Source organism: Salmo salar, chromosome ssa10 (assembly GCF_905237065.1).
Source record: "Salmo salar chromosome ssa10, Ssal_v3.1, whole genome shotgun sequence".
NCBI lineage: Eukaryota > Metazoa > Chordata > Actinopteri > Salmoniformes > Salmonidae > Salmo > Salmo salar.
In genome coordinates, this window is record NC_059451.1 from 27,233,379 (window position 1) to 27,254,036 (window position 20,658).

The following is a 20,658-nucleotide window of genomic DNA, read 5'->3' on the forward strand; positions in this document are numbered from 1 at the left end:
TAACTCTAAACATTAACCATAATGTTCTCACCTCTTTCTCATCATCTGCTTCTTTCTGGATCTGTTGCAGGCGAAGCTGTTCTGCCTGCTCTCTCTCCTGTGCTTCTCTCTGAAACAGATATATTTTTATTCATCCATCCATCCGACATCAAACCATTACGAATAGTGATCAAACAATCAACCATGTGACTGTTAACAGGTTTACTGGGTGGTTTCACAATAACCATTAACGACACATAGTAATGGCCACAATCATAAGATGATTATAGAAGGGTATCCTATTTAAAGTTGTGCTCTGTATAATGTTTCACTTGAGTTGAATGCTCAAATGCATGCTAAAAACCCTCTAACATTTATCTGATGAGAATGGATCCATGCCATTGTGTTGTAGTTGATGCCAAACCTTTTTACGGTCAGCCTCTAATGACAGTTGGTATGCCTCATCCTGCTCCCTCTTCACCATTTCCCTGGCTTCACGTTCATCCTGGATAGAGATCGAGACCACGTTAGAAGAGAAGACAAATACCCTCAAGTTATGAGGCAACCAATAACAACAGAAGTAGTTAAAACAAAGTTGCTTTCTTCCACTGCCACATGTTATATTGTTCTGTGTTGAATAGCTGTGATACCTGGCAGCTGAGCAGCAGGAAGTAGAATGAGAGAACTGAATGCTTTGTGTGGTTTAGCCAGACAAGGCTTGAAAGAGTATCATGTGGGAGAAGGGAATCCATCCGGGCCTCGACTTCCTTAACAGACCTGAGGGCTCTTTTCTTTTCCCTCAGAGTTCCTGTTTGTACAGCGGCAGACGACTGCCTTTCTACGGGCTGTGTGTAAGAGGCTTTCTAAAGCAGGGAGAAAGAACTGTTTCCATTGTGTCAGCAATGGCATTTGTTTTGGAGCCTGGGAGACTACCTTTTATTTTCTGAACCCTGGACTTTGTGCCAATGAAGTGAAAAAGTTGAGCTATTGTGATTTGTGGGGTTTGTGCACAGGGCAGGCAGGGGGAGTGGTCAATTCTTGCAAGCCTGAGAATCAAAAGGATACATTTTTCTGTTGTCCTAAATCATATTGGTCGCTGAACAGACACTGTAGTTAGTAGCATGGTTGAGGACAAAAGAATAAAGGGTCACTTATCGTAAGTGCATTTGTCCAGCACTCACGCAATAACAGTTACTGTAAAGTATAATGTTCTGTATTGTGTGCATTCCCTTTGATAAAATATCATGAAACAAACAAACGTTGCTTTTACTACCCATAACACACATTATGGACAGGTACCTTTCTTCATTTACTGGGTATTGAGGTGATACAATACAGTTTCCAACTACTTATGTAGCCTTTATCTGGTATTAAAATAGATCAAAGGAATAAACAAAAAAGTATGGAACAGATTCTAACAGCCAGGTATTTCCTGCTGTTGATGCGCAGTCCATAACTAACTAAACAGACAATCCAGGTGTGTTTGGTGAAGTCAAGTTCGTTCAAATCTATGTGAAAGTAACTTTTTGGCTCTGCTGCAGTCTGTCCACCTCCCAGGCATGTCAGTCAGTTAGTGAGGAATGCGAGTGTGATGTTGGCAGATGTCTGGGTCTGTCCTCAGAAGAATGGGCCAGCAGAGCAGGACAGCCTCAGACAGTGAGTAGGTGTGAGCTCAGAGCAGTCTGGGATAGCGGGGGCTGTGGCAATGGGAGAACATCAGGTCGGAATATAGGGACTGAGGTTTCAATTTTTTTTGGGATCCCCATTAGCCGACGCCAATGGCGACAGCTAGTCTTCCTGGGGTGAACCTGAATTCTTCTGAGTGACCTGTACTGAAGGGTGACTCAGAGTACACCAACACCCCTAGCCTTAGGAGTCCTCTGCTTGAACTCTCAAGTCCAAATGATGACTGATTACTGACATGCTGTACATAAATCTGACCCAAGGCAATCGACTGATAAGGGGGCCAAGGGGCCAAACAATTGTATTTAAATATCTATGACTGTACACGTAGTGAGGAGATTTAGCTAATATGATAACTCTTTCCAATGATTGAAAGGCGGTCGGTGAGCTCAAGGAGTGACAAGTTCACTTCACAGCGAAGATGTATATGGTCTGGCATTTACAGGATGTGGTTGCAGATTCCTGTGGTTATTAATCACTCTGGTACATTACCCACTCATGATCATTTGTTCTCCTGATTTGTGACATTATCACTTCACATTTCCATCAATACTGACAGGCCTGTGTAATTAACACAACCAGTGACCTTTATGGAGCCAGATTGCTTGTCAAGGTGCCAGAAAATAATATACTACTTGTCATGAACAGAAACATTCTAAATGTGTCAAATTGAAAAGTCATTAACAACCAAATTGCATGGTATGTTAAGTGAATAACAGTATTTATGTAGATATCAAAAGCTGTCATATTCGCTTTGCATCTATGAAGACAATAGCAACGCAACCACCCAAGCTTCTACCCATGAAAACCTGTCCCTCAACTTCTCTAAACGGTGCTGTATCCTCCAGCCTGGTCACACAGGACATACAGCTTGGTGCTGTATCATCCAGCCTGGTCACACAGGACATACAGCTTGGTGCTGTATCATCCAGCCTGCTCACACAGGACATACAGCTTGGTGCTGTATCATCCAGCCTGCTCACACAGGACATACAGCTTGGTGCTGTATCATCCAGCCTGCTCACACAGGACATACAGCTTGGTGATGTATCATCCAGCCTGCTCACACAGGACATACAGCTTGGTGCTGTATCATCCAGCCTGCTCACACAGGACATACAGCTTGGTGCTGTATCATCCAGCCTGCTCACACAGGACATACATCTTGGTGCTGTATCATCCAGCCTGCTCACACAGCTTGATGCCACACAGGACATACAGCTTGGTGCTGTATCATCCAGCCTGGTCACACAGGACATACAGCTTAGTGACAAGTGCACAGTGTACACACTTCTTGTTGCTTATTGGTCTTAATGATTTTTTCTGAAAGGGTATGCATCCAATAAGAACCTAATGGGAACCCCAGTTGCAGACACTCATTGGCTCACCTACAGTTAACCCTCCGGCTATGCGCAAAACAACACTGTCTCACAATTCCCATGACGACATGCTGTAACTAAACTAATCAAACACTGAAAGGTCACTAAACTAGTATTGTTACGTAAACACAGTGGGAGTCTAACACATTCCTCATATGATGTGACTGAGAAAGACAGGCAACCAGCCAGGCCTAGTGCTGAGGAACATGAGACAATCTCAGGTTTTAATCTACTACAACACGCTGCTGCAGATGCCTTTCATCTCAGAGACAGTAACCACTTTGTGACCATTTCTTTCTTTAAATCTCTATCCCATCAACAAGAGTGAAAGGTCTAAAGATAAGTTGGTGAGAGAGAATGTGTACTGGTAGTCAGTCATCGCCCACTGACAAGTTGACACTAAGTATTGAGCACATTGGTCTGAGCCTGATGGCATGTCTTCCCACTTCATCTCTTCCAGACTGCTGATTAATGAGAGGTTTAAACAGTACAAAGAAACAGGGCATTGAGTCACGGGTATTCACTAACAACAAGAACTGTATGCCAAAGACATCATGGTCTAGTGTAGTCAGCTGAGGGGAACTACCTGTTTAAAGGGTCAGACCAAACTGGAATGCCCGTTCTTTGTTTATTTGATGTTGAGTAAATATCTGCTAGTGCGGGAGAATGATTAAATCCATCCATTTCGACACATAAAAGACAGCATTCATGAGGTCAGGTAAATGTCTGACACAGAGGGACCCCAGCCATACTGTTGCAAGATTCCTGTCCTCACATGAAAGAATACCGCTTCTGTTTCGCTGCTTTCTTCTCAGAGTGGAGCTTGGAATTTGTTTGTCGAGTTTCTATTGGATTAAAGCGGCAATGGACAGAGAATGGTGAAAAAGAGAACAATTTGTATCCTGCTCCCATTGTGAAGACCATAGGCACAGTTAACTAAAACCAAATGGGAGGGAAATTGATTGTGCTTTGCCCCCCCTACCCCAGACAATGGGCCTCTCAGATGTGTGTTCCTAGCCTTGGCCCTAAGTGGAGCTGGTGGCAGTCACAATGCCTTCCGATTTGTCTCCGCATATCCCCACTTAGCTCCGAGACAAACTATGGCATAATTCTATGAGAACGGCTCAATTGGCACAATAATTGGCTCACTCTTGGCCTCCTGTGATTAAACAAATCATAGTATATTTCAGTGGCCATGGCCTAATCATGGCTTACATTTCAAACATCTACTCCCCTTTAAAGACTCTGTTCTTCTGTGTGCTTTCAGAGTTCCTCTCATCTGTACCTCATCCTTGATGTCCTCTTGCTGCTGAGCTGAGAAGATTTCCATCGCACCCATTAGCCTCATCATCAACTCATCCACTGTTGTATTGCCTTCAAAGAATAATAAAAAACATGGGATAAAAAAAGGTGTTTTTCTCCTCCCCCATTCGCACAAATACTTACTATTTTATCATTATAGAAGGGTCATAGAGTAAATTGCTAAATTATAGCTACAGTTAAGTATAGCATTATAAACCCCTCCTTTTATCCAGAACATTACAAATATTCAACCCATCAATATCGTTGACTTTCATTACCTTGAATAACATTTAAAACTTCATTTGATGTCCTCTTTCCCATGACAGTAAGGAGCAGGGGGAACTGATCGGTCTTGTATGTCCGAATCGTCTGTGCCACCACACTGCCAAAATGCCTCGTGCAAATGGTGAGTAGTCTAGGAAAGGAAAAGACAGGACGGACATTTTTCACATGAACAGCACTTGAGAGGTACACCGCTCATACCATTAAGGACTTTAAAACCAATTCTGCCTTTTCTTCCAGGAGACGTCCCTGTCTAAATAGGCCTAGTAGACAAATTAGTATTCCCCACCGCATGTGATGAATTGATAGGGCAGAGAGGATTTCTTATTCCATTACAAAGATAGAACTTTAAATTAACATTTCACTAGAAGGAAAAGGGTAGCAGGCAGGCCCTCGGAGCTCACTGTAAATGTCATAATATTAATGAATTGCTATAGAGTGAATGCAAATACAGATTATATTTTTTGCTCGCCTTTTAATAAGATCCACTTTAATAACTGGCTGGTAAAATATAGGAGTAATGAAATGGATGGAGGATGAGGTCAGAGGGGAGAGGGATGGAGTGATTGGTCTGGGCAGGGGTGCTACTCATTAATCATGAATTCAAAGTTGAGAGTGCTAGTTGCATTACTTTTCAAACTTTGAGATGGAACAGCATCAACTCAACGCTTAACCATGGGAAGCATTAGCTCCAATCTCCAATCAGGATTCCAGGAGAAACAAGGTCATTTCAACCACAACATTACTATTTTATTTGACCTTTATTTAACCAGGTAGGCCAGTTGAGAACAAGTACTCATTTACAACTGCGACCTGGCCACAACAAAGCAGTGCGACGAAAACAGAGTTACACATGGGATAAACATACGTACAGTCAATTACACAATAGAAAAAGTCTATGTACAGTGTGTGCAAATGTAGTAAGATTAGGGAGGTAAGGCAATAAATAGGCCATAGAGAATAAATAATTACAATTTAGCATTAACAAGGAGTGACAGATGTGCAAGTAGAGATACTGGGGGTGCAAAAGAGAAAGAATATATATATAATATGGGGAAGAGGTAGTTGGGTGTGCTATTTACAGATGGGCTGTGTACATGTACAGTGATCGGTAAGCTGCTCTGACAGCCGATGCTTAAATCAGCTCTTACCCTAAATCTACACCAAATAGCTCATGTACAGTTGAAGTCAGAAGTTTACATACACCTTAGTCAAATACATTTAAACTCAGTTTTTCACAAATCCTGACATTTAATCCTAGTAAAAATTCCCTGTCATAGGTCAGTGAGGATCACCACTTTATTATAAGAACGTGAAATGTCAGAATAATAGTAAAGAGAATGATTTCAGCTTTTATTTCTTTCATCACATTCCCAGTGGGTCAGAAGTTTACATACTCAATTAGTATTAGGTAGCATTACCTTTAAATTGTTTAACTTGGGTCAAACATTTTAGGTAGCCTTCCACAAGCTTCCCACAATAAGTTGGGTGAATTTTGGCCCATTCCTCCTGACAGAGCTGGTGTAACAGAGTCAGGTTTGTAGGCCTCCTTGCTCGCACACTCTTTTTCAGTTCTGCCCACAAATTTTCTATGGGATTGAGGTCAGGGCTTTGTGATGGCCACTCCAATACCTTGACTTTGTTGTCCTTAAGCAATTTTGCCACAACTTTGGAAGTACACTTGGTGTCATTGTCCATTTGGAAGACCATTTGTGACCAAGCTTTAACTTCCTGACTGATGTCTTGAGATGTTGCTTCAATATATCCACAATTTTTCTCCCTCATGATGCCATCTATTTTGTGAAGTGCACCAGTCCCTCCTGCAGCAAAGCACCCCCACAACATGATGCCGCCACCCCTGTGCTTCACGGTTGGGATGGTGTTCTTCGGCTTGCAAGCCTCCCCCTTTTTCCTCCAAACATTACGATGGCCATTATGGCCAAACAGTTCTATTTTTGTTTCATCAGACCAGAGGACATTTCTCCAAAAAGTACAATCTTTTTCCCCATGTGCAGTAGTCTGGCTTTTTTTATGGCAGTTTTGGAGCAGTGGCTTCTTCCTTGCTGAGCGACCTTTCAGGTTATGTCAATACAGGATTTGTTTTACTGTGGATATAGATACTTTTGTACCCGTTTCCTCCAGCATCTTCACAAGGTCCTCTGCTGTTGTTCTGGGATTGATTTGCACTTCTCACACCAAAGTACGTTCATCTCTAGGAGACAGAACGCGTCTCCTTCCTGAGCGGTATTACGGCTGCGTGGTCCCATGGTGTTTAAACTTGCGTACTATTGTTTGTATAGATGAACGTTGTACCTTCATGCGTTTGGAAATTGCTCCCAAGGATGAACCAGACTTGGAGGTCTACAATTTTGTTCCTGAGGTCTTGACTGATTTCTTGTGATTTTCCCATGATGTCAAGCAAAGAGGCACTGAGTTTGAAGGTAGGCCTTGAAATACATCCACAGGTTTACCTCTAATTGACTGAAATTATGTCAATTAGCCTATCAGAAGCTTCTAAAGCCATGACATCATTTTCTGGAATTTTACAAGCTGTTTAAAAGGCACAGTCAACTTAGAATTATAAGTGAAATAATCTGTCTGTAAACAATTGTTGGGAAAATTACTTGTGTCATGCACATAGTAGATGTCCTAACCGACTTAAACTATAGTTTGTTAATAAGAAATTTGAGGAGTGGATGAAAAACTAGTTTTAATGACTCCAACCTAAGTGTATGTAAACTTGTGACTTCAACTGAGGTTGATCATGGGTTCTGACAATGTGGCTGACCAGTCTTTTGACCATCCAGCTGTGGTTAAGGAGGGGTTCTCCCCATGACACAATGAGGTTAAGAGGATGTCCAAGCCCTGTCCTTGTCCCTGCTCTAGGGGGCCCTGAAAAGGCCTCAACACAGCCAGGCCAAAACAATGGACAGAGGTAATTCTAACCTGTCACCAAGGTCTTGGGAACAATCACCACAGCCTTCAGAGAAACCCAATCTTAATTCCCATATTAAACACAACCTCCTTTGGTTCCAATCAAACACCTTAGGAGTCAACCCAACTACCATACATAGTAAAAAGATTAAGCAGAAGTACACTAACACAGGAGTAACCCTAAAGAGCAGAAATGTTTCTATATATGGCGCGCAGGTCGGCATTTATTGGGATGACTCATACTGGAGGCTGCTCTGCATAGTGGTCACTAGCTGGCACAGCTACAAAGTCAGTCAATCTGGTTTTAAACCTAACCACATTGCTACAGTAACCCTAATGCCTAACACTAACCTTAAATTAATTTGCACACATTTTTACGATAAACAATTTTGACATTGCATCTGGGCTATCTTGCGGAAATCACTCAGTTCTGCCTCCAGGGCAAGATTCATGACAATAAACATCAAACTGTATATGGTGCACAATAACAAGTACTGACACAGCATCACAAATGAAGGGTGAAAATCGTGTCTGAAGCGCAGGAAGTAGAAATTAAACCAAGGAATAAGGTCAATAAGGTGAGCGGTTCACTGCAGTCTCTTTCAGCCATAACATATCTTATAGAATGTATAGCTTTGCTTCTCACAAAATCCTTAAGGGAGTTATTTTTTTCTAACTACTGGAAACACCTGGTCCTTGAATATCAGGTCATGGTTGGTTTGGTAATGAGAGTGACAGCTTCTAATTCAGCTCGCTCTCTTCCTCTCCACATGGCAAAGTGTTAATGTTTCCCTGGACTGTCAGGTTCACTTATTTACATCAAAGTCATGCATGAGATGTTGAGAGACTGCTGCAACTTTACATACACTCCAGTGAGCATACAACAAACTCTCAGGTGTGCTTTAGTCAATCACGTGGAATAGGAACCGGATGCTACACAGAAAACACAGATACTCTGCGCAGACATGTTTTGAATGGAAAATAGCATTTCTCAGGCGATTCTCACGTTTTGAATACAGTGCTTCTGAACAAGTCAGATGAGTGCATGACACTTTCACTGGTAATGTGCTCAATTACAAGGAGTTCAATACCATTATTGAGCGGTACAGAACCGTATGATAAATAGATGACAAGTGGTATGAAAGTAGGCAGTCAAATGCAAAATCATGGAATCAAAAGCTAACAACTATCTGAAAGATGTAGTGTTTTGAGTATATTTATTCATAATGAAGTTCAATACTAGCTGTGCATGAGGCTCAGTGTCTGTGGTATTTCAGAGACATTTTGCCATGGGCAACAATTACATTGGCACGTATTCAACAGGTCTGGTTTTATGCATAATATTTCACTTAACTAAAGGATACGCTATGAGGCCCTATGAGTTAGAATACCTTCTTAATAGCCACTGTGACTCATGCAAATCACCAGTCACTCAGGATCAACCTAAGAGCGTGAGAATGTGGGAAAAACGTGTGTGTACGTACGTACGTTAGAGCAAGTAGCAGTGCACATTATGAAAAGCTCCAGATGTTGCCTGCCTTTAATCTGCAATAAAAAGGCTCAGCTGGGGTAAAAAGCAAGAACCAAAAGGGAGAAAGGGTGCGGAATGAGGGAAGGTCAGTGTCTGAGCCTTTCCCCCGTCTTTCTTAAAACGCCTCCTACCAGGGGGTGGCCTTAGCCCTGAAGTCTAGTGGAAGGAAAAGCTGGGGCCTGCCCCGGAGCAAGAGGCTGCTGCTGGGCCCCAATCAAACCTCCATCTGGTTACCGGCCCTCTCTCCTCCTCCCCACAGTAGAGACATCACACCTGGGACGCTGCCCCATTCTTGCCCTTGGCTAGGGGAGGAGAGCATGGCCAGGGAGGGTCAAGCCTGGCTTTGGGGTCAGGAGTTGAAGGCTTGAGAGTGTTGTTGGGTATTGCTAGCGCAGGGAGTCACATACTGAGACAGGCAGGACATTGGTGGAAATAATGGAATTGGGTTGAGAATTGTTATGGAGGAAATATGAAGTTGGGTTGATAAGGCTGCCATGTCATGAGTGCCCTCAGCCTTTGGGAAATAGAGATGTACTCCCAGGCAATGCAGCCTTCATGGGACCTTCATTCTAACTGACCCTCCATTGAGGCAGATTAGTGAAGATTTGGGGCCCAATTGGGGCCTCATACTGCAAACACAACTACTTTTGTTAGCACACATCCCCCCCCCCCCACAATGAAGAGGGGCTTGAGTTAAAGAGAAACAGTGGTGCGGAGCAGGGGACTGGGGATGAATCTCAGCTATTAAGATAGCATCCACTTGTCAGACAATCTCTGATATTCATTTTGTTTTCAGGGCTACAGCGGTGGATTCCAGAGATGTGATGAGGGCATAGAGTACTCATACATACCTGGCTTTGTTAGCTTCTTTAGTGACATCCCATGCCCATGTGATGAAGTTTTGGCTCAGATAGGCCACTATGGAGTCTGCACACATCATCTGGGAGCAGAAGACGTTGCTGAGCACACTCTCGTCATTGTGGAGGTAGATGGCTAGCAGTTTTCTCTGTGGAAATGGACAGCAGAGAGGTTTTCATTAGCAGAGGTGTGAGGATTGAGAAGCTAATGACCAGCCAGACCCTGAAATACAGGGTGAGAAAAGTGTCCTTGCTCAGAGTCTGGTCCTTGCTCAGAATTTAATCATTGAAGGGAGAGGTTTTATACAGCTTTCACGCGTCGCTCAACAGGAGACCGTGAGTAAAGCGATTGCTTTCACCGACAGCAAGGCCAAACCAATGAAAAGCAAACACACAAAATCAAATGAACAGGGAGTAAATAAAAACTTCCTTTGAGAGGGCCGATGAGAAAACAAAAAGACAAATCACTTCATTTATTTTACACCAAATGCCACTGGCCTTCTCCTGCCTGCTCAGGTTAGCAGCAGGGGTGGGAAATATTGACGAAGCTCTAAAATACAAGGATATTGACGCCATCATATGAGCGACAGATTCTCAGGACTCACTGACAACTAATTTAAAAAAAAAAACACTCACAAACATAAAAGGTTCTCTTGGATGGTGTAGGAAATAAAGCCCTCGAAATTAAATAACTCAAAATAAATTCAGACCCCTTACGTTCCTTACAAAACTCAAGGGGGTGATTTCTCAGGAGCTGTAGCTCCATACCAAAAGCAAAATAAGCACAGGCAGAAAAGTGAGGGAAAGTTAAAAGAAAGTTGTGCTATATTGTGGCCTGTGTAGAAAAGGAGTGGGAGAGCACTGCTGTGTTTGCTCAGCGATTAGAGGTTTAGAATAAGCTCCCCGGTTCCTAGCGGGAAGGAGCTTGGGGCTCATTCAGTGGCCCAATTGAACGCCCTGAAAAGATTAAACACTCATGCTGAGAAGACAAGCAAATGCAGCATTGAGAGTTTTTTTTCCCCTTCTCAAAAAAGATGAAGACACACGCACACACCCTTGCACTCATTATCTTATACATACATGCACGTAGACGCACACACATTCGTTCCTCTGCAACTTGTTTTAAGTCTCCAAAAGGACATTTTCACAAACAGTAGGTTCAAAAACATACATCTTGTAAAGAGTGAACAACCCCTCTCCTTTAATAACACCCAATCACCAACTCCCTCACTTAAACTGTCTTTCCCTCTCTTCTCCAACTGTTCCCTATCTTCTTTCACCTTTTGTAATGCTTTCCTTAGCAGGGACAAATCGCCTGTGAAACCAAATTACTAGGTTCAACCTGGGCTAGAAAGTGACCCAAAAGGCCCTCTTTCTGGTGTGAATCCTCCCACCTGTTCACCATACAGAGGGGAGGAGAGAGTAAAGAAACTAGAGAAAACCGATCTGTTCTGTGAGCCAGACTGTAGTGATTTTCACACAGCACCCTGTCAGTGTTCACTTCTCAGTCACTCCGTCTGTCCATCTCCTAATGTAGACTAGAGCCATGTGAACCAGGTAGCCGTTGGCCAGGAGCTGGGGAAGCAGAATGGGCTCAGCTCACATCCGGATGGTCTTTGTGTCCAGCCTGGACCGTATGATTATCTGCAACATGAGCAGGAATTCTTCTACACAGGTGTGCCACTGGGGGATGAATAGAATGACAACCGAAAGATGCAGTAGACCAGTCAGAATAAAACGACTCGCAAAGTCGGTGAAATGTTGAACTCATCTCATCTTTAACCACACTACCGAGACACAGATTGTGAAATGCAGCACGACTCCAGTGAAAAATACAAGCATTTGTTTTGTTCTACAAAAAGTTTGTTGTACGGGTCATTATAGGACAATGTGAAAATACACCAGCTTGATAACCGTGGCCCCTGATAAACACACTGCCATATGACATTTGTGCCAGCCATCCGTTTTCATTAGTCTCATTCAGTTTATGTATTTGTGTTGTGGGAGAATGTTTTTAATTATAGCCAGTGTTGGGGAGCAGAGAAGCCAGGGGAAAGTGATCATCCACAGTAGCCCGAAGAAAAACAAACACTTCAAAATGAAGACCTCAAATTACTGCTCCCCTGCCACACACACACACACACACACACACACACACACACACACACACACACACACACACACACACACACACACACGGAGAACACACATTCGGATCAATGCTTTAACAGATGGTAGGTACATGATTGAAAAACACATTTTGTATTAATAGTAACCAGTTCTGATTTCATTTTTTTGAGGTGCCATAACCTAGTCAAAATACGTTGTGAAGACAAAATAGCACACAATTGTCAAATTGAATTTAAAGCTACAATACGTCACTTTGTGGGCGACCTAACCAAATGTACATATAAATGTGAGTTATAGACGTGAGTCTAAGACGCGGTAAATCTTCTCTAGGTATGCTATTCTATGTTCCCTGTTCTTCAGTTAAGTTCTTGCATCTTTTACTTTTGTACATCAGCTTCAAAACAGCTGAAAATAAAATATATTTCACAGTGGTTTAGTTGGTACAACGATTCTCAACACTATACATTGTTTTGTCACATAAGCTGAAATTAGGTGAACTATTTGAATTGTTGCAACCAAAGATCTATACATATTGCACCTTAACATAATAAACCTCAGTCTTTATAGTCATGAAACTATAGTCAAAAATATTCAGCTGGGCTTCAGTTCACCTGACTGGAACTGTTCTAGTAGAAACAAATAAAAACATTAAGACATTAAAATGAGATCACTTTCACTAGAGCAGGGAGAGATGGATGAAAATGTGTTTATCCATTCCCTACCCGTGGTATCGATTTCTCCTCTCTCCCTCTCATTGCTCTTTTGCTGAACTACGGGGGATTTAAGCGGATACTCGAGTGTGATAAAACCCTCACCCCGGCACTGCTATGAATTTTGATGTGTGTCTTTGTGTGAGTGAGAGAGCAGGGTTACTCCGATTAACCGCACCGTTAAGGGGATTTGAGGGGAGCCTTGGCAGTGATGGGTGGCCTGTCTGAAGGGCCTTACTGCTGATCCTCTGGAGGGCTCAGGGGCCCAAAGCATTTTCATTAAGGCTGGATTGAGGCGCATCTCTCCCTCCAGAAACGCTTCATCAAATGTAGTGTTTTACTTAGTGATTAGCCCATCAGACATTGAGTGAGACAGATTCCTCTGCAAAATCTCTCCCTGGTCCCTCCTTCCCCTGAAACCTGCATCATACCAATATCCACTAAATGAACAGCTAGTTGCGATGACAAGAGAGGAGAGATTTAGACCAATTTCTTCAAGAGGGAAGAGGGAGGTGGTGCTGGTTGCAGAGGGGTGTTTCGGAAGTTGACACCCAATGGTCACATCAGTGAGTCAGATGTGTGTTTCGCCAGTCTCATCTCCTCCAGGGCTACAGAGAGAGAGTAGGGGGTCAGCTGCATGTGTCCCTTCATATTGGTTTATTTTCATTGACACAATGTACAGTCTCCAGCTGCACCACAGAGAGATCAACGGAGAGGGGGCCATACTGAGCTGGCTTAGGGAAGAGGATATCAGCTGGGAGGCAAGCCGAGCCTCTGCCTCATGGTCTAAAACCCCCCAAACATCTTGCTGTATTCTCCCATTCTAATAAGACAGTAATCCACACAAGCTGTCAGTTGATACAACCCTCCTTAAAAGGACAAAGCAGAAAAATGAAGAAGAATTGTGGGCTAAAAATAAAAGCGGCAGCTGTCATGACGAAAATGTAATGAGGTTTATGAGAGGAATCAAATGGTGTCTCCTTTTGAACAAGCACTCCCACCTTTAGATGTAAAAAAAATAAAAAATAAAAAATAAAAAAAAATGGGACAATGGTCATTTACAGTGCCTTCAAAAAGTATTCCCACTCCTTGACTTATTCCACTTTGTTGGGTTGCAACCCGAATTCAACACACACAATACCCCATAATGACAAAGTGAAAAACTGTTTTTATAAATGTTAGTACATTTATTGAAAATGAAATGCATCATTTACAGAAGTATTCATATCCCTTTGCTATGACACTCCAAATTGTGCATCCATTTTCCTTGATCATTCTTGAGATGTCACTACAACTTGATTGGAGTCCACCTGTGGCCAATTCAATTGTTTGGACACGATTTAGAAAGAAACACCTGTCTATATAAGGTCCCACATTTGACAGTACATTTCAGAGCAGAAACTATACCATGAAATCCAGGGATGTCTGTAGATTTCAGAGATAGAATTGTGCTTAGGCATACAATACAAGTCAAAAGTTTGGACACACCTACTCATTGAAGGGTTTTTCTTTATTTTTACTATATTGTACAATAATAGCGAAGACATCAAAACTATGAAATAACACATTATCAATCATGTTGTAACCAAAAAAAAGTGTTAAACAAATCAAAATATTATTTCAAAGTAGCCACGCTTTGCACACTTGGCATTCTCTCAACCAGCTTCACCTGGAATGATTTCCACCAGTCTAATGTTCATCGCTGGTGTTTCTTGGCCCAAGTCTCTTTTTCTTATTTGGGTCCTTTAGTGGTTTCTTTGCAGCAATTCAACCATGAAAGTGCTCCTGAATGGCACAGCGGTCTAAGGCACAGCATCTCTGTGCTTGAGGCCTAACTACAGACGCCCTGGTTCGAATCCAGGCTGTATCGCAACCGGCCAGGATTGGGAGTCCCATAGGGCAGCGTCGTCTGGGTTTGGCCAGTGTAGGCCGTCATTGTAAATAATTTGTTCTTAACGGACTTGCCTAGTTAAATTAAGGTTAAATAAAAAATAAAAAATTTAAAAAAATTAAAAAATGAAGGCCTGATTCACGCAGTCTCCTCTGAACAGTTGATGTTGAAATGTGTCTGTTACTTTAACCCTGTGAAGCATTTATTTGGGCTCCAATTTCTGAGGCTGGTAACTAAGAAATTGTTAGCTCTGCAACAGAGCTCTGGGTCTTCCTTTCCTGTGGCGGTCCTCATGAGAGCCAGTTTCATCAGAGGGCTTGATGGTTTTTGTGACTGGAATGCAGCCAATAACTTTGAAAGTTTCTTCAAGTGGAAACACTTAAGACACACCCTATTCCCTCAGCCCACCAAATTAAGTGGACACTTTTGATGACACATCATGACGTCTGACGAGTTCACACTTGCAGGGCGAGTGCTAACTGGCGTTAGCCTGCCTAGCTACATCTGAAGGAAAATGTTTTATTTCTACAATTTCACAAAAGCCAATCAAACAAAAACATTATTACTTTTACGAGACGTGTTTGTGCATTAGTAGCACAATTTCCAACTTACTTACATTCGTTTTACTTACACTTGTATGTTGGCTCCATATTGACGGTTTAAGTTTTGGCAGACTTTTCTTAGCGCATGTACAATCATCGCGAATTGAATTATGGGGAGTTTCAGGCCCTGAAGTTAACATAAATTGTACACTCGCAAACTCCATTACAAAAGAGGGCTGAGGGGCTCACGTTTCAAACTTCCCTTGCTTGGCTAATCATTTGGACCAATGACAAATATGGCCGCGGGGATTCCCCCAAGGGCATAAGGCGAGGGTAAGTGGACGAGGGTGTGTCTTGAGTTTGAAATGCAGCTATTGAAATTTTCACGACTGACTGACCTTCATGTCTTAAAGTAATGAACCTTCGTTTCTCTTTGCTTATTTGAGCTGTTCTTGTCCATACTGTAGTATGGACTTGGTCTTTTACCAAATAAGGCCATCTTCTGTATACCACCCCAACCTTGTCACAACAAGTGATTGGCTGAAATGCATTAAGGAAATCAATTCCACAAATGAACTTTTAACAAGGCACACCTGTTAATTGAAATGCATTCCAGGTGACTACCTCATGAAGCTGGTTGAGAGAATGCCAAGAGTGTGCAAAGCTGTCAAGGCAAAGGGTGGCTACTTTGAAGAATCTCAAATATATTTTGATTTGTTTAAACACTTGTGGTTACTACATGATTCCATGTGTGTTATTTCAGTTTTGATGTCTTCACTATTATTCTACAATGTAGAAAATACTAAAAATAAAGAAAAACCATTGAATGAGCAGGTGTGTCCATACTTTTGACTGATACTGTATATCTGGGGAAGGAGTGTTGAAAAGTGGCCCCCACCATTGTGAAATAAATTTACAAAACATGGAACTATCCAGACTCTGCCTAGAGCTGGCCGTCCGACCAAACTGAGCAACCGGGCAAGAAGGACCTTGGTCAGGGAGGTGACCAAGATGGAAGCCACTGCTGAGAAAAAAGGCACATGACAGCACGCTTGGCATTTCCAAAAATGCATGTGAAAGACTCAGATCATAAGGAAAAAGATTTTGTGGTCTGATGAGACAAACTGAACTCTTTGGCCTGAACAAAAAGCGCTGTCTAGAGAAAATCAGGCACAGCTCATCACCCGTCTAACAACATTCCTACCGTAAAGCACGGTGGTGGCAGCATCATGCTATGGGGATGCTTTTCAGCAGCAGAGAGGTAAGGATAGAGGGAACAATCAATGGAGCCAAATACAGGAAAATCCTTGATGAGAACCTGCTTCAGAGTGCAAACAACTTTAGACTGGGGAGACAACAGGACAATGCATACAGCCAAAGCAATGCTGGAATGGCTTCAGAACAAGGATGTGAAGGTTCTTGAGTGTCCCAACCAAAGCCCAGACTTAAATCCCATTGAAAATCTGTGGAAAGACTTGAATATTGCTGTTCACCGGCACTCACCATCTAACTTAACAGAGCTTGAGAAAATCTGCAAGGAAGAATGGGAGAAAATCCCCAAATCCAGATGTGCAAAGCTGATTCAGAAATACTAAAGACGACTCAAAGCTGTAATCGCGGCCTCCCAAGTGGCGCAGCGGTCTAAGGCACTGCATCGCAGTGCTTGAGGCGTCACTACAGACCCAGGTTCGATTCCAGGCTGTGTCGCAGCCGGCCGTGACCGGGAGACCCATGAGGTGGCACACAATTGCCCCAGCGTCATCCAGGTTAGGGGAGGGTTTGGCCGGCCGGGATGTCCTTGTCCCATCGCGCTCTAGCATCTCCTTGTGGCAGGCCGGGCGCAGCACGCCGACTTCATTCGCCAGTTGTACGGGGTTTCCTCCGACATATTAGTGCGGCTGGCTTCCGGGCTAAGCAAGCAGTGCGGCTTGGCAGGGTCGTGTTTTGGAGGTCGCATGGCTCTCGACCTTCGCCTCTACTAGCCCGTACGGGAGTTGCAGCGATGGGACAAGACTAACTACCAATTGGATATCACGAAATTGGTGAGAAAAAAGGGGTAAAAAAAAAAACTAAAACCACCAAAAGTATTGACTCGGGTGTGAATATTTATGTAAATGCTATATTTCGGTATTTCATTTTCAATAAATTTGCAAAATTGTCTAAAAACATGTTTTCACTTTTATTATGGGGTAGTGTGTGTAGATGGGTGATAAAAAAATATTGAATACATTTGAATTCAGGCTGTGACAACAAAATGTGGAATAAGTCAAGGGGTATGAACACTTTCTGAAGGCACCTAGTATCATGTCCTGTTAACCTGTAAATTATACTACTGAGACCAGCTCCTCTACTGTTACTTACATCTCTGGCTTTGCCATAGAAGGCCTCTTGAGATGCTGCCTCCAAAGTACCAATGAAGAACACTGGATGACATTCTCCATACCTGCAACACACACACAAAGGAGATTGACCCGTAAAAAAGAATGCAAGGATCTTCCACATCATTGAGAAGCACAGGCCCCTTAAAACAATACTTAATACGTACCTTGTTGAAAATTCAGCAGTAAAGTGCAGTAAGGCATCACTTTCATTCTCACTATTCTCTGGCACTGCAGAGAAAAACGCATTAGCTTGATAACAATTAAATACCAAATCAACCTTTTTGAATCGAGTGGTAACATCATGCTAAGTGAGGTACGTACTCAAGGCAGCTTTCCGACAGCCTGTAGAAGACCCCATACCGAACATCTCTGATTCGTCCACTCCAAATTCAGACGCATCCTCAAAGTCATCCCCCTCGCTGTCGCTTACCATGTGGACATCTGCGCACTGTTCAAACATATTCGCTTCAGTATTGTTGACCTATCAAACACAATGAAAAATGTAAAACAAAGCCAAATGTACTGTGTGTTGCTCTACCTCTTCTGTGGCCTCCTGGTTGTTGGCTGGTGAGGACCTTCGACACACACTGAGGTGATGGCAGGGGTAGCTGATTCCAGAGGCAGCTAGTGTCATCTGGGGACAGAAACATTTTTTATTTTTTTTATTTTTACACAATACAATAAAATCTGAATAAGCTTACAATGCATTAACCTTCTATAAGGAGGCGTAAAGGCAGAAACAGATCCAAGTTGGAACGCCTTACAAAATACTCTTAAACTGGAAGAACTTGTCCAGATTGGCATTTTTAAATCACTGATGAATGATCTTGAGACTGATTCCCTGACATGTCAATGTTTTTAATTAGCTGTTTTTGATTTTGTTATGCTCTTGTGAATTCTATGGTTTTTACTAGATTATTTGTAGTTTTTCATGTTTGTCTGTAATTTTTGTAATGACTTGGTGCTGCCCATCTTGGCCAGGACGCTCTTGAAAAATAGATTTTAAATCTCAATGAGTCCTTCCTGGTTAAATAAAGGTTAAAAAAATAAAATAAAAAGGTTTAGCATTCACAGATAAACCATTCCGATTTACTGATAGGATTAGAACAAAACATTTATGAGGAAGGCCAGAATAAAATGTACAGGCATGGTTTATGGACAACCTTCTAATTAAAGACTGGAAATGTCACCAACCGCAGCACTGGAGGGACTCATTAAAGACTTTCTATATGGCTGAACCCAATGGGATAGGGTAAATATAGAGGCAGGGGCCATGGAAAATGATGGGGCCCCAGCACCCATCTTTCTACCTGTGCTACTCACTAACCTGCTCTCCCTGAGAGTGTAAGGGATGATCAGTGTTAAATCGATACTGCATGTCTTAAAAGGCTTTCATTTTAAGTATGACAGTCTAGGGGCAGATGATCTGAACCTGACCACAACATCCTACATTGCCCACTGAAGCCAAGCGGCAAATGAATAAAAGCATTATTGTCAAAACCTAGCAGAAATAATCTATACTCAACAATACTGTATTTTAGTCCGTTCATAATCAACGTTAGCAAGCCAACTCGTCCACTACAGTTCAAATAATACAGTAAAAATGTAATTTACCTACTGGTTCATCATTTGAGAAAACAACCTTATGTTTATTGCAAACAAGTGCTATAGTCGCATTAACTGGAGGTTTAACCCTAATGCCGTGATTGACACGGACAGACAAAAGGGAAAGTCCCTGGCCGTCAACAGCAGGGGGTGGCAATCTTTGCTATTGTCAGGTCCTCTAGCCAACAAAACCAGTTGGTAATTGTTGAATCAGGACCCGATTACATGTAATGGCAATTGAGTTTCAAAAGCAGAGTGACTGCTGGAGTTTTCCACATCTCTTTTAAAGTAATTCAGCCAGAGAATAGCGTAACCGCTAGTCCTCGTTGGGCACATGATTTGCTGGCTGATAAAAACATAACATATCCAAATATAGAGAGCCTTCATTCTCATTTGAGTCCATTGTTAAATTACTGCTGGTGCTAGAAATAAGGTTGTATCTTGACCATTGTAAGTCAAATTCCCACTTGCTCAACAGTTGAGGAAAAACAGCAGAAAAACAGTATTCCCTGGACAAATAAAGCATGAGCAATATCCTGCTGTGGCCCATAGCTATTTCCCTGCTGTGCAGCACAGGGCCAGGGGAAGATGCAGGAAAGCCGTGCAGCAGAAGCAGCAGAGTCCGTGAAGTCATGTTACCATCCTCTTGTCATGGTCTTCCCATTTGGCCTCGTTAGTTCCGCTGCCCACACAGACACGACAGATTGTGTTTGTCTTTCACAACTAACTTAAAGCAAATGTACTTCAAAAGAAAAAAATATTCATAAAAAGAGGCAGGACTAGGCTGCCATGGCTGGGACAGCTAAATGCAAGTGTTAATTAAAAGCATTAACACTTGCACTGAATAACACTGCAACGCCTAGGAAGAACACTTAGCAGAATTGCCTGACATTGTTCATGTAACAAAAATACTCCCACACTAATTCTTTAGCGGGTTAAGTATTATTGTATAATGGTACAATTACTATTTTCTCATTAGCCAAGTTGATCTTATTAAACCAAATGGAAATATCCTTGACTATAAATTGAGTCAGGTTGCCACACTGTTGGTTTGAAAGAGCATTTCTAAACAGTGCTCCATAGAAAGCCAAGTGCTGTTAAAAAATTATCGACACAGAGGTTTGAGAGGCTGACCCCTTGAGCAGGACAGAGATGAGGGCTTTGAGATGTGAAGGAATGTCTTGCTCTTTTCTCTTGCCTCTCCAATCGAGTGGCAATCAAACGTGAGAATCTTAATGGCGGCTGAGTGGACCCCCTTGACAATAAGAGGTTTTCTCCAAGGCCCTAATATGTGTATAAATAAAGTTGATCACTTCCCTTGTCAATGGGGGACATTGAGGGGAGGGCCAACATGTGCTGAAAATCAGAAATATAAAGTTGAGCGGTCATCCAAGCCAAGCTTTAACCCTGTGCCTTCCACTGATGCTGCGGGACAAGTGCAGCTTCCCGGCT

General features: G+C 42.5%; 1 protein-coding gene across 3 annotated transcripts in view; it reads right to left on the reverse strand.

The window, feature by feature from the left end:
• LOC106613896 (FAS-associated factor 1-like) overlaps positions 1–20,658 on the reverse strand; it is an 86,928-nt gene that overhangs the window by 19,514 nt on the left and 46,756 nt on the right. For 2 of the 3 annotated variants that reach the window (XM_045687575.1, XM_045687576.1), the window contains exons 9-16: positions 18,140–18,235; positions 17,923–18,049; positions 17,582–17,829; positions 9,942–10,096; positions 4,622–4,758; positions 4,327–4,415; positions 404–484; positions 32–109 (exon numbers count right to left, since the gene is read on the reverse strand). In XM_045687575.1, the coding sequence (XP_045543531.1) occupies positions 32–109; positions 404–484; positions 4,327–4,415; positions 4,622–4,758; positions 9,942–10,096; positions 17,582–17,829; positions 17,923–18,049; positions 18,140–18,235 (1,011 nt within the window). The remainder of the gene's footprint in view (positions 1–31; positions 110–403; positions 485–4,326; positions 4,416–4,621; positions 4,759–9,941; positions 10,097–17,581; positions 17,830–17,922; positions 18,050–18,139; positions 18,236–20,658) is intronic. The other variant, XM_014216634.2, reaches the window with a different exon arrangement.